Genomic DNA, 13,559 nt, shown 5'->3' with positions numbered 1-13,559 from the left:
AAGGCTTCCATCAATTTTAAGCTGATCATGAACATATCCGCCATATAGCATTTGATTTGTGTAACGGACCAAATTAAAAGGGAAAGAAAATTAGAGGAGAGCGATAATCAAGGCGGAGAACAAGAGAATAAGGGAGAGATTGAACAAAGGATTCTGGAGAGAAAATTGGGGGAGAGTCAAGAAAAGAAAGAGAAATTAGAAATTTTCTTTGTGCATATTCATTCATTCCCAAATATATAACGAAGATTCAGCTACAATAGAATATGAAAAACATCCTAATAGAAATCTTAAAATGAAAATACAACAAATTGGAAATCGAAAAAATTAGCAACGTGATCCCCTCCTGCACTTGAGGGCACCAGCACTCCTTGTAATCGAACCCACAAGAGAAGATGGCCTTGGCCTTAAACTGGAAGCTCTCGCATAGTTCGAAGAAGATTGAGACCCTGATGATTTGAAAAACGCGCCGTTTAACATTAAATCATCCTGAGACCTCCAGTTCCAATGCCTCCATTCACTCTCCGGTGCAACCTGATGCTTTGTCACCTGCGCAAATTCAAATATTATAATTACATATTTCATTACAAAATGATTTAATAGATTTAAAAAAAATTAGTTATAAAACCAGAATTAAAAGGGAAGTTTTTATTTTTATGTAATGATTACCTCTTTGGTGAATGGGTGATTGGATGCAACAAATCTATTTCCTTGGCTATTGATGGTTGGGTTAGCACTTCCACCAACAGCATACATTTGCCAATGGGTATAGTCATTGTTCACCACATGAAAATATCCAAACCTACACCTGCAAACATTCACAAATAATATACAAAAATTTCAACTTTATAAGTGAGTTGGAGAAATAATGGAAAAATAAATATAAATTAAATAACAAAACTTTTACATTGGCATCCTTTGAACAAGCCCTTCTGCAAAGTGGTTGAAAGCTATAGTGACATGCATGTTTTTGTCTTGAGTGTATGAGTCGCTGTGACCCAACAGCATAACCTTGTCGTGCTTGGTAAAGTAATTGTTGGAAATGGTAATTGCAGTGGACGCAAGAACGGCATCGATCAAACCATCAGTGCATTGAGAGAATGAGCAATGGTCAATCCATATGTGGCTTCCTCCTAAGATGGAGATACCATCACCATCCGACACGGTTCTCCACCCGTAGTGGTCTGGTGAGTCCCGCACCATAGCATTCCCACCTGGCTTACAATCATGTATATGTATCCCATGTATTATAACATTGGTCACATATTGTATAGTAATGCATGGACCACCAGCTATATGCACGTTCGCGCCTCTTCCATCAATTGTCTTATGCGAGTTCATGATTAACTCTACCTTCAGTTTAATAGTCATATCTCTTGCGAATATGATCCACAATGGCTCGTCTTGAATCACTGCATGCCGGAGTGTCCCCGGTTTCGGTTTCACCGCGTCATAGTCGCCGGAGTCGGTGACAATATATAACTTACCATTTTTTCCACCAATGGCTTTCTTGCCGAAACCGATTGCACAATCTGCTAGCCTTCTCCTGTTGTAAGCCCAATTGGGGTCACATCTCCAACAATCATCAATGGGGTTGCCAGTCCCACAAGAGCGGGACATCAAATCTGCATTAGCCATAGAAGCAGTGATATTCCTGTCACCAAAAATAAATGAAATAAGATCAAACGTTAATATTGGTATATGATTTGGAAAACATTTCTCTAAATGTACTAGCATCATGTACATAATGCACATTTTATGTATATAGAGAGGAGAAGCATAAAGGTTGTGACTTTTATTACCTGTTTACCTCTTGGGCCACAAATTCAGGGTCATAAACAGGTGAAGAGAATATGAGGGTTGGGGTGAGGAAGGAGAAGAGAAAGAAGATCAAAGAGAATGAAGCGGTAGTCATGTTTGTTCTACTTTGCCAAGTGATGTGAGAAGGAACGAATACGAGGTGAGAATAAGAATAATGTACTTAGGAATGAGGGGTATATAAAGGGAATAAAGCTAGGTTAAATGGCGTATTTGGAGACCAGGTGAGTCGTGATTTTTGGATCTACGGATATCAGAGAGGCCCAAAAATGGTGGAAGGCCCAGAGAGTCAGAAATTAAAGAAAAATAAAATAAATTCAAAGTTATTTACTTCTTTGGTCAATGAAAAAAATATCTTTGGTACATTAGATGTATCCGATTGTGTATATCTTCTTCTTTTTTATATTTGGAAAACTTTCACTACTTTTGAATTTTTTCCCACCAATTTGAAAAAATTTCTCCTTTTAAAAAAAATGTACCTAATTAGATACATCTGATGCTAAAGTTTTGTTAGCGAATTTGAATCAAATTGACTGATACAATGCGCTGGACACCAGCCCTCAAATTTGGTGTTTAGAGATTTGGATCCTCTCATGTGAAAAAGTGATTATATGATCATGTTATTCGATTATAATCACTCATTTAGAAATCATATACTTTTCTCTCTCTTATCTCATCATCAATGAATGATTATGATCAAATAAAATGACCACGTGACCAGCTTTCACATGATTGATCCAAATCCAGCGTTTAAGATTAGGAGGACCTGTCACCTGACAATTTCATTATCGTCCTACATGAAAAATTTCCTATCTTACCGCCTCTTTTTCTCCTTCTTCACTTAAATATAATTAATATTATAAATAATTATTAAAGTTTAATAAATAAAATATTAAGCAAGGAAATTATTTTTTAAATAGAAATCAAATTAATTTTATTAAGTTAAGATTCAAAAATTAAACTACTCTCATTTATGTGAGTGATTTTTTTTGTATCTTTATAAATTCAAAACTATTAAATTTATTATCAATGATAATAATTGATTTTTCATTTTTTTCCTGTTCGTTTGAAAAATCTAAATATTTTCTAATATCCGAAAATCTTAAGTTACCAAAATTTTTGTTTCTTGAAATATTAACTTCTCCAGGTTTTTCTAATTTTAAATATGTTAAAAATAAAACAATATATAGTATATTAATTAATCGCCAAAAAAATGGAAATCATTGCACAAGAATCGTAATATTTAATGAATAAATCTATAATTTAAACTGTTACAGACTACTTTACCAAAAAAAAAAAAACTGTTACAGACTATGCTAATATCACTCACTCAACTTAAATAATATAAATATTTCATAAAAGGGGAAATAATCATAGTATTGTTGACAATAAATATCGATTAGTATCATAAATAATAATTAGTATCTAATAATTATAATAAAAAACAGTCAACCATTATTATTTTACAGATTGACATCAAATATATTCAGTCAAATATTAAATGATTTTTATTTGTACATGTGTGCAAATTTTTTTTTGAAATCCATACAAATTGAAAAACATCAAATTATTATTAATAACAATAATCCATTTTATTTTTTCTAATAGTTAAAAAAATCAAATGTTTGATAATTAAACCTGAAGACTTTTAGTAATCAAAAGTTTCGGTTCTTCGAACATAAACTTTTCACAGTTTGTCACATTTTGAATTAACTTAAGATATAATAATATCAGAGTATGTTGATTAATTACCCAAAAAAAAAGTAGAATCAAATAATAAAAATAGATATATTTTACAAATAGTTATTTCATTCAAATAATTATAGTTCATACAAGGTATCACTCAATGAACTTAAATTATTATTAATAATAAATTTAACGTCTATAAATTTGGAGAGATTAAAAGATACATCAACTAAAGGAAGATTATTTACTGTTAATTGAAAAGAATCTTAAAATATATTAATCCTAATGCGACAATGGCGAATCAAGTATTGGACTCCAAAATTCATCAAATGTCCAAAATTTCACTATCCACAAATAAACTATATAAATAAGAGGTAGTCTACATGTAGGAGATCATTGTGTACAATAAGGGTGTTCGCTAGGGATGTTCATCAACCGATTCAAATCGCGGTGACCGAACCGAAAAACCGATAACCAAATAAATCGAAAACCGAAATTTTTTTGCAAATTTTAATTGGATTGGATCGATTTTCAGATTGGTAGATGACAACTGATCTAATCCAAACCGATCCAATATATTAATTTTCCTTTACCTACTTGGGTCTTTCTCCAATCATAATCAAATAATTTCTAAACCCAAGACTCATTAACCCATCAACTAAACCCAAGAAAAAATCTAGTCACATCTCATTAATAAAATTTCATATATGTAGAGCTTCATATCTCATTGTCTAAAAAAAAAACTATATTATCGTTTACTGACGCTTTTGTATTTAAAAAAAATTTACAAAGCCAATATATAGAAAAGATGTTATTTGCACAATAATCATAAAATAAATTTTAGGATTTTCAAAAAACCGAAAACCGATCCAATCAGAACCGAAAAAAATTTGATTGGATCGGATCAGATTTGAAAAAAATTTCAAACCGAATGGATTATTACATGCTCAAACTGAAGGGATTGGATCCGATGATTTTTGCTTCTAAAACTGATCCAATCCATACCGCGAACAGCCCTAGTGTGACTAGGGGTGTTGGGCTTTAGTTGATGAGATGTGACTAGGCTTTTTTGTGGGTTTAGTTGATGGGTTAATGAATCTTGAGTTTAGAAATTTTTGGGCTATGATTGAGGAAAGACCCAAGTAGATAGATGGGATATAATATATTGGATCGGTTTTCATCAACCAATCCGAAAACCGATCCAATCCAATTAAAATTTGTGGATTTTTTTTGGTTTTCGATTTATTCGGTTATTGATTTTTCGGTTCGGTCACCGCTGTTCGAATCGATTTTTTATCGGTTGATGAACAGCCCTAGTGTACAATAATAATGGCTTATAGCCCAAGACGTATAGTGTGTTCATAATGACAAACGTCGTTAAGATATAAGTCATTTAAAATTTAAAATTGATGGTCAGAACATGTGCGCTTTCACTTTATAATTTTGGGTAATAAAAATTTAAAATTTACAAAATTACTTATTCGTAAAATTATAAATTTTAATTACTTATTTGGTAATTTAATTAAATATATGTTTTGCTTTTTGAGGGAGTAGAAGTCATTTCATCAATGCGTCAGCAATTTTTGGTCATGAAAGACAAATGTCATTATCTGTTTCAACGTTTAAAAACAAAATAACTATATAATAAAAAAACGTAGGCGTTTCGAGCTTCAGATGCTTCCTGGTTCTTGCGCGTAAAGATTAAAATTCGATTTTTAAAAGAAATTTTTTCCCACCATCCATATTTAAATTTAAAATTTTAAACCATTTCAAATTTCAGATCAGATGACCAATTCCAACATAAAAAGCAATTAAAACACCTGATTATCCAATTAAAATTTCGAAACAGTTTTTCTGTAAATATAAGGTTTGCAGTGCGATTAAACAACCCCGGCGGATGACGAAATTTTTGATCTTTTTTCCATGTGCATCGCACGGATAATATACTAGTTATATGAAAAGGAAAGTGATGATCCGAAATTCTTTTATGCTTAATAGAAATATTTTTTATTATATTATTTGTTGTGTTATCAAACGCAATTATCATTCTCGGAATAAAAATAGAACATATTATCAAACACTTTTTTTTCTCAGAAACTGTTCCAAGACTCAGAAATAGAAAAAAAAATATTTCTTTTAAAAAACAGTACCAGGAAACATAATGATTGTCATGCACACCCTATAATTCTTGGCAATCATAGGGCGTAAGTATAAAATGTAGGATTAAGTGTGTTATGAGGGTTGGAATGGATTGGTTTGGAAATAAAAACTTCACAAATTAACACAATTAGTTCTTCGGATCAATTAGTTTGATTATTTCGAGCTAACTTAGTAAAAGCTAATTGAAATTAGTTAAATGATTTTTTATCAAAATCTTTTAGACCCGACTCGGACAGGCCGGATTGACCCGGATTTTGGTAACCGGATGTCCTCATCGATTGAAGATGGGCATCAGATCTCGAATAATCAGTTGACCCAGTTTGAACCGGACCAAAATCAAGTCTACAAAATTATATCGTATACTTCAACTGATTTTATGGTAAAAATAATAATACAAATAAGGATAAAATAAAAATATTATTTTTTTATCATATTTGATAAATAATATAATAAGTACTCGGTACAACCGAAATACTAAAACATTAAGTTGACCCATAGTAAATTGAAATTTCTCTTGTACATCAGATGTATTCAAGTGGATACATCTTTTTATCAAAAAGAAAAAAAAATTCTCATTTAATCTATTTCTTTTTAAGTATTTCCCATCAAATCTCAAATTTTTACTTTTTTGGGATAAATACACGGTACAGCACCAAAAAAGTGCTCCTAATAAGCATATTCATTGTGTTTCCCTTATCTACCGCGTAGTAGTTTCATAATCATCTTTCCAAATTTCACATCTTTTTTTATTTTTATTTTCTTACATAATGTACATGTTAATTAATATCATAAATAATATTTACTATTTAATAATTAAGATATTGAATAACATTATTATATTTTCTAAATTAATAATAAATTCATTAAATTAAATTATAATTGTTCGATTTAAGAGGATCAGGATGTCCAACTAGTGATTGATAATTATATCTTGGATTTGTACTCTCGCAAGTGTCTATGGAAGAGACCCAGAATGAATTCTATACTATCTTAATTGTCATTATGAACACACTATACGTCTTGGGCTATAAGCCATTATTATTGTACACTAGGGCGGTTCATCAACCGATCCAAATCGATTCGAACCGCGGTGACCGAACCGAAAAATCGATAACCGAATAAACCGAAAACCGAAAAAAATCCACAAATTTTAATTGGATTGGATCGGTTTTCGGATTGGTTGATGAAAACCGATCCAATATATTATATCCCCTCTATCTACTTGGGTCTTTCCTCAATCATAGCTCAAAAATTTCTAAACCCAAGACTCATTAACCCATCAACTAAACCCACAAAAAAGCCTAGTCACATCTCATCAACTAAACCCAACACCCCTAGTCACACTAGGGCTGTTCGCAGTCTGGATTGGATCAGTTTTAAAAGCAAAAATCATCCGATCCAATCCCTTCAGTTTGAGCATGTAATAATCCATTCGGTTTGAATTTTTTTTCAAATCTGATCCGATCCAATCTAATTTTTTTCGGTTTGGATAGGATCGATTTTCGGTTTTTTGAAAATCCTAAAATTTATTTTATGATTATTGTGCAAATAACATCTTTTGTATATATTGGCTTTGTAAATTTTTTTAAATACAAAAGCGTCGGTAAACGATAATATAGTTTTTTTTTTAGACAATGAGATATGAAGCTCTGCATAGATGAAATTTTATTAATGAGATGTGACTAGATTTTTTCTTGGGTTTAATTGATGGGTTAATGAGTCTTGGGTTTAGAAATTATTTGATTATGATTGGAGAAAGACCCAAGTAGGTAAAGGAAAATTAATATATTGGATCGGTTTGAATTAGATCAGTTTTCATCTACCAATCCGAAAATCGATCCAATCCAATTAAAATTTGCAATTTTTTGTTCGGTTTTCGATTTTTCGGTTTTCGATTTATTCGGTTATCGGTTTTTCGGTTCGGTCACCGCGATTTGAATCGGTTGATGAACACCCCTAGAGAACACCCCTATTGTACACAATGATCTGCTACATGTAGACTACCTCTTATTTATATAGTTTATTTGTGGATAGTGAAATTTTGGACATTTGATGAATTTTGGAGTCCAATACTTGATTCGCCATTGTCGCATTAGGATTAATATATTTTAAGATTCTTTTCAATTAACAGTAAATAATCTTCCTTTAGTTGATGTATCTTTTAATCTCTCCAAATTTATAGACGTTAAATTTATTATTAATAATAATTTAAGTTCATTGAGTGATACCTTGTATGAACTATAACTATTTGAATGAAATAACTATTTGTAAAATATATCTATTTTTATTATTTGATTCTACTTTTTTTTTGGGTAATTAATCAACATACTCTGATATTATTATATCTTAAGTTAATTCAAAATGTGACAAACTGTGAAAAGTTTATGTTCGAAGAACCGAAATTTTTGATTACTAAAAGTCTTCAGGTTTAATTATCAAACATTTGATTTTTTTAACTATTAGAAAAAAAATGGATTATTGTTATTAATAATAATTTGATGTTTTTTGAATTTGTATGGATTTCAAAAAAAAAAAATTGCACACATGCACAAATAAAAATCATTTAATATTTGACTGAATATATTTGATGTCAATCTGTAAAATAATAATGGTTGATTGTTTTTTATTATAATTATTAGATACTAATTATTATTTATGATACTAATCGATATTTATTGTCAACAATACTATGATTATTTCCCCTTTTATGAAATATTTATATTATTTAAGTTGAGTGAGTGATATTAGCATAGTCTGTAACAGTTTTTTTTTTTTTTGGTAAAGTAGTCTGTAACAGTTTAAATTATAGATTTATTCATTAAATATTATGATTCTTGTGCAATGATTTCCATTTTTTTGGCGATTAATTAATATACTATATATTGTTTTATTTTTAACATATTTAAAATTAGAAAAACCTGGAGAAGTTAATATTTCAAGAAACAAAAATTTTGGTAACTTAAGATTTTCGGATATTAGAAAATATTTAGATTTTTCAAACGAACAGGAAAAAAATGAAAAATCAATTATTATCATTGATAATAAATTTAATAGTTTTGAATTTATAAAGATACAAAAAAATCACTCACATAAATGAGAGTAGTTTAATTTTTGAATCTTAACTTAATAAAATTAATTTGATTTCTATTTAAAAAATAATTTCCTTGCTTAATATTTTATTTATTAAACTTTAATAATTATTTATAATATTAATTATATTTAAGTGAAGAAGGAGAAAAAGAGGCGGTAAGATAGGAAAATTTTTATGTAGGACGATAATGAAATTGTCAGGTGACAGGTCCTCCTAATCTTAAACGCTGAATTTGGATCAATCATGTGAAAGCTGGTCACGTGGTCATTTTATTTGATCATAATCATTCATTGATGATGAGATAAGAGAGAGAAAAGTATATGATTTCTAAATGAGTGATTATAATCGAATAACATGATCATATAATCACTTTTTCACATGAGAGGATCCAAATCTCTAAACACCAAATTTGAGGGCTGGTGTCCAGCGCATTGTGTCAGTCAATTTGATTCAAATTCGCGAACAAAACTTTAGCATCAGATGTATCTAATTAGGTACATTTTTTTTAAAAGGAGAAATTTTTTCAAATTGGTGGGAAAAAAAATTCAAAAGTAGTGAAAGTTTTCCAAATATAAAAAAGAAGAAGATATACACAATCGGATACATCTAATGTACCAAAGATATTATTTTCATTCACCAAAGAAGTAAATAACTTTGAATTTAATTTATTTTTCTTTAATTTCTGACTCTCTGGGCCTTCCACCATTTTTGGGCCTCTCTGATATCCGTAGATCCAGAAATCACGACTCACCTGGTCTCCAAATACGCCATTTAACCTAGCTTTATTCCCTTTATATACCCCTCATTCCTAAGTACATTATTCTCACCTCGTATTCGTTCCTTCTCACATCACTTGGCAAAGTAGACCAAACATGACTACCGCTTCATTCTCTTTGATCTTCTTTCTCTTCTCCTTCCTCACCCCAACCCTCATATTCTCTTCACCTGTTTATGACCCTGAATTTGTGGCCCAAGAGGTAAACAGGTAATAAAAGTCACAACCTTTATGCTTCTCCTCTCTATATACATAAAATGTGCATTATGTACATGATGCTAGTACATTTAGAGAAATGTTTTCCAAATCATATACCAATATTAACGTTTGATCTTATTTCATTTATTTTTGGTGACAGGAATATCACTGCTTCTATGGCTAATGCAGATTTGATGTCCCGCTCTTGTGGGACTGGCAACCCCATTGATGATTGTTGGAGATGTGACCCCAATTGGGCTTACAACAGGAGAAGGCTAGCAGATTGTGCAATCGGTTTCGGCAAGAAAGCCATTGGTGGAAAAAATGGTAAGTTATATATTGTCACCGACTCCGGCGACTATGACGCGGTGAAACCGAAACCGGGGACACTCCGGCATGCAGTGATTCAAGACGAGCCATGTGGATCATATTCGCAAGAGATATGACTATTAAACTGAAGGTAGAGTTAATCATGAACTCGCATAAGACAATTGATGGAAGAGGCGCGAACGTGCATATAGCTGGTGGTCCATGCATTACTATACAATATGTGACCAATGTTATAATACATGGGATACATATACATGATTGTAAGCCAGGTGGGAATGCTATGGTGCGGGACTCACCAGACCACTACGGGTGGAGAACCGTGTCGGATGGTGATGGTATCTCCATCTTAGGAGGAAGCCACATATGGATTGACCATTGCTCATTCTCTCAATGCACTGATGGTTTGATCGATGCCGTTCTTGCGTCCACTGCAATTACCATTTCCAACAATTACTTTACCAAGCACGACAAGGTTATGCTGTTGGGTCACAGCGACTCATACACTCAAGACAAAAACATGCATGTCACTATAGCTTTCAACCACTTTGCAGAAGGGCTTGTTCAAAGGATGCCAATGTAAAAGTTTTGTTATTTAATTTATATTTATTTTTCCATTATTTCTCCAACTCACTTATAAAGTTGAAATTTTTGTATATTATTTGTGAATGTTTGCAGGTGTAGGTTTGGATATTTTCATGTGGTGAACAATGACTATACCCATTGGCAAATGTATGCTGTTGGTGGAAGTGCTAACCCAACCATCAATAGCCAAGGAAATAGATTTGTTGCATCCAATCACCCATTCACCAAAGAGGTAATCATTACATAAAAATAAAAACTTCCCTTTTTTTTAATTCTGGTTTTATAACTAATTTTTTTTAAATCTATTAAATCATTTTGTAATGAAATATGTAATTATAATATTTGAATTTGCGCAGGTGACAAAGCATCAGGTTGCACCGGAGAGTGAATGGAGGCATTGGAACTGGAGGTCTCAGGATGATTTAATGTTAAACGGCGCGTTTTTCAAATCATCAGGGTCTCAATCTTCTTCGAACTATGCGAGAGCTTCCAGTTTAAGGCCAAGGCCATCTTCTCTTGTGGGTTCGATTACAAGGAGTGCTGGTGCCCTCAAGTGCAGGAGGGGATCACGTTGCTAATTTTTTCGATTTCCAATTTGTTGTATTTTCATTTTAAGATTTCTATTAGGATGTTTTTCATATTCTATTGTAGCTGAATCTTCGTTATATATTTGGGAATGAATGAATATGCACAAAGCAAATTTCTAATTTCTCTTTCTTTTCTTGACTCTCCCCCAATTTTCTCTCCAGAATCCTTTGTTCAATCTCTCCCTTATTCTCTTGTTCTCCGCCTTGATTATCGCTCTCCTCTAATTTTCTTTCCCTTTTAATTTGGTCCGTTACACAAATCAAATGCTATATGGCGGATATGTTCATGATCAGCTTAAAATTGATGGAAGCCTTAAATGGTTAGAAAGTTGAATTCAAATTTTAGATCATTAAAGTATATTTAAAAATATATATAATTATTAAGCCTTTAATGGTTATTAAGTTTTTCAATTGAATACGCACAAGTGCAATTAGAATATTGGAGAATAAAAATGTTGTAAAATAGAAGAGCATCTCTCTGTCAATTAAGTTGTAAAAAAGTTGCCCAAATATCATAATGTCGTAAAAGAAAATAAATAAAGAATCATTTCAAAAAGCATATATATATATATATATATATATATATATGAGGGGGGATATCTTGACTACCAAAAGTGTCCACTACCACCTTACTACCTATCAAATCACCATTGGATCAAAGAGAGAGAATGTTAAAAAGTTTTTGAAGAGAGACAAAATGTTAATTCAATGGTGATTAGATAGGTAGTAAGGTGGTAGTGGAAACTTTTGGTAGTCAAATTTGTTGAGACATTTTTTTGTTCATATTTAAACCTATTTTAACTCCATCTATCTTTTATTTTCTTGTTGGTATTGTCGTTTAGTTTTCTTGCTATTATTTTTTTTTTATTAATTCCTACTATAATTTATTTATAATATTTTCTATGTTTAATTGTATTATAATAATATATTTAGACAAGATAACATGCATTGTGTGTAAAAATGAAATGCGTAAATTATTATGTATAAGGTTTCGATTATATGTTATGATTTTATATTTTGAAAAAATTTGTAAATCTTCATTCTAAATAAAGTTTTAAAGTTTCTTTTAATCAATTTAATATTTATAAAAGAATAAATAAAGAAACTTACCTTTTGAACAAATGATACATTTTAAATTATTTAATTCAATTTAAATAATTAAAATAGCTTCCGCTATACCTATTCTTTTAATAATAAAAAAAGTTTCTGCCACATCCCCTCTGTCACAGTATTATTTTGGTGGCTGAGAATAACTTTTTTTTTTTTGGAAATAATAGGAAATTAAAACAAAAACACAACAAAAAGAAACTAGGCACAATAATATTTTCAGCTCAATGCAAATAATTTATCTGTATTTACTGTAAAAAAAAATGAACCCATTAAAAACATCATATACGAACTTCAATAAAAAATAAAAGGGAAATGTTATATTTAAATTTTTTATTTACAAACTATAATATATTTTATTGATAAGACACTATTGAATGAAGTCTTACCGATGAGACATAGTGTAGTTTGTATAAAAAAAATTGTCAATATAATAATCCTTAAAATAAAATGCAAATAATAAATAAAGAGTTTAAAGTTTCTAAAATTACTTTAGATAATTTTATCTAAAATATACAAAAAAAAAAATGTGTGAGGTCCATGCCAAGAGAAAATAAAAAAAATAAATATGAATCTTATATATTTTTATATGTATATTTTGATAAATATTAAATAAAATTATCTAAAATAATTTTAAAAACTTTAAACCATGAACAAATAACAGAGGCATTGTTGTTTATAAAAAAAAAAAAAAAGAGGCTTTGCTGTTTAAATGGTTACAAAGTTGAATTCAAATTTTAGATCATTAAAGTATATGTAAAAAAGGTTCGTCTTTTCTACATTTACATTGAACCGAAAATGACGTCATTTTGGACGGAAATCAAGGTATTTTTGTACTTATAATTTATATTAGGGTTATAATAGTATTTCTTATTATAAATTTTTAATTTTTTAACTCAAAACGACGTCGTTTTAGAAGTAAATGTAGATAAGTTATTTACATTCACTGTAGAAACATTAAAGCCTTAAAAAAAATGTGATATGCAGTTATTAATATAGCTTTGATTTTATATTTTAAGCTTTTTCATTTAATTCACGCACAAGTGCAATCAGAATAATGGAGAATAAAAAAGTTGTAAAATAGAAGAGCATCTCTATGTCAATTAATTGGGCTTGCTTAATTTTTTTGAGTTAAATTAACTCTAATTATCTTTTTTAAGAGAGTTGGCTCCCTCATGTCGGTTATATATGGAGTGCGAGGCGGGAATGTAGATATTTAAATCCCTTT

General features: G+C 30.3%; 1 protein-coding gene and 1 pseudogene across 1 annotated transcript; one reads left to right on the top strand and one right to left on the bottom strand.

Annotated features, from left to right (window-relative positions):
• Nucleotides 1-216: 216 nt before the first annotated feature.
• On the bottom strand, nucleotides 217-1,918 carry LOC133306141 (probable pectate lyase 5). Its single transcript, XM_061506418.1, has 4 exons — nucleotides 1,800-1,918; nucleotides 905-1,651; nucleotides 667-805; nucleotides 217-546 (listed from the first exon to the last, which is right to left on the bottom strand). The coding sequence occupies exons 1-4, from the start codon at nucleotides 1,910-1,912 to the stop codon at nucleotides 325-327; spliced, it is 1,221 nt and encodes a 406-aa protein (XP_061362402.1). The 5' UTR covers nucleotides 1,913-1,918; the 3' UTR covers nucleotides 217-324.
• Nucleotides 1,919-9,533: 7,615 nt separating this feature from the next.
• On the top strand, nucleotides 9,534-11,323 carry LOC133306140 (probable pectate lyase 18; annotated as a pseudogene).
• Nucleotides 11,324-13,559: the final 2,236 nt, after the last annotated feature.

The sequence above is a fragment of the Gastrolobium bilobum genome, unplaced genomic scaffold (assembly GCF_033153095.1).
Source record: "Gastrolobium bilobum isolate Gb01-03AN ecotype WA unplaced genomic scaffold, APGP_CSIRO_Gbil_v1 utg12635, whole genome shotgun sequence".
Taxonomy (NCBI): Eukaryota; Viridiplantae; Streptophyta; class Magnoliopsida; order Fabales; family Fabaceae; genus Gastrolobium; species Gastrolobium bilobum.
This window is presented reverse-complemented; position numbering and strand designations above follow the sequence as displayed.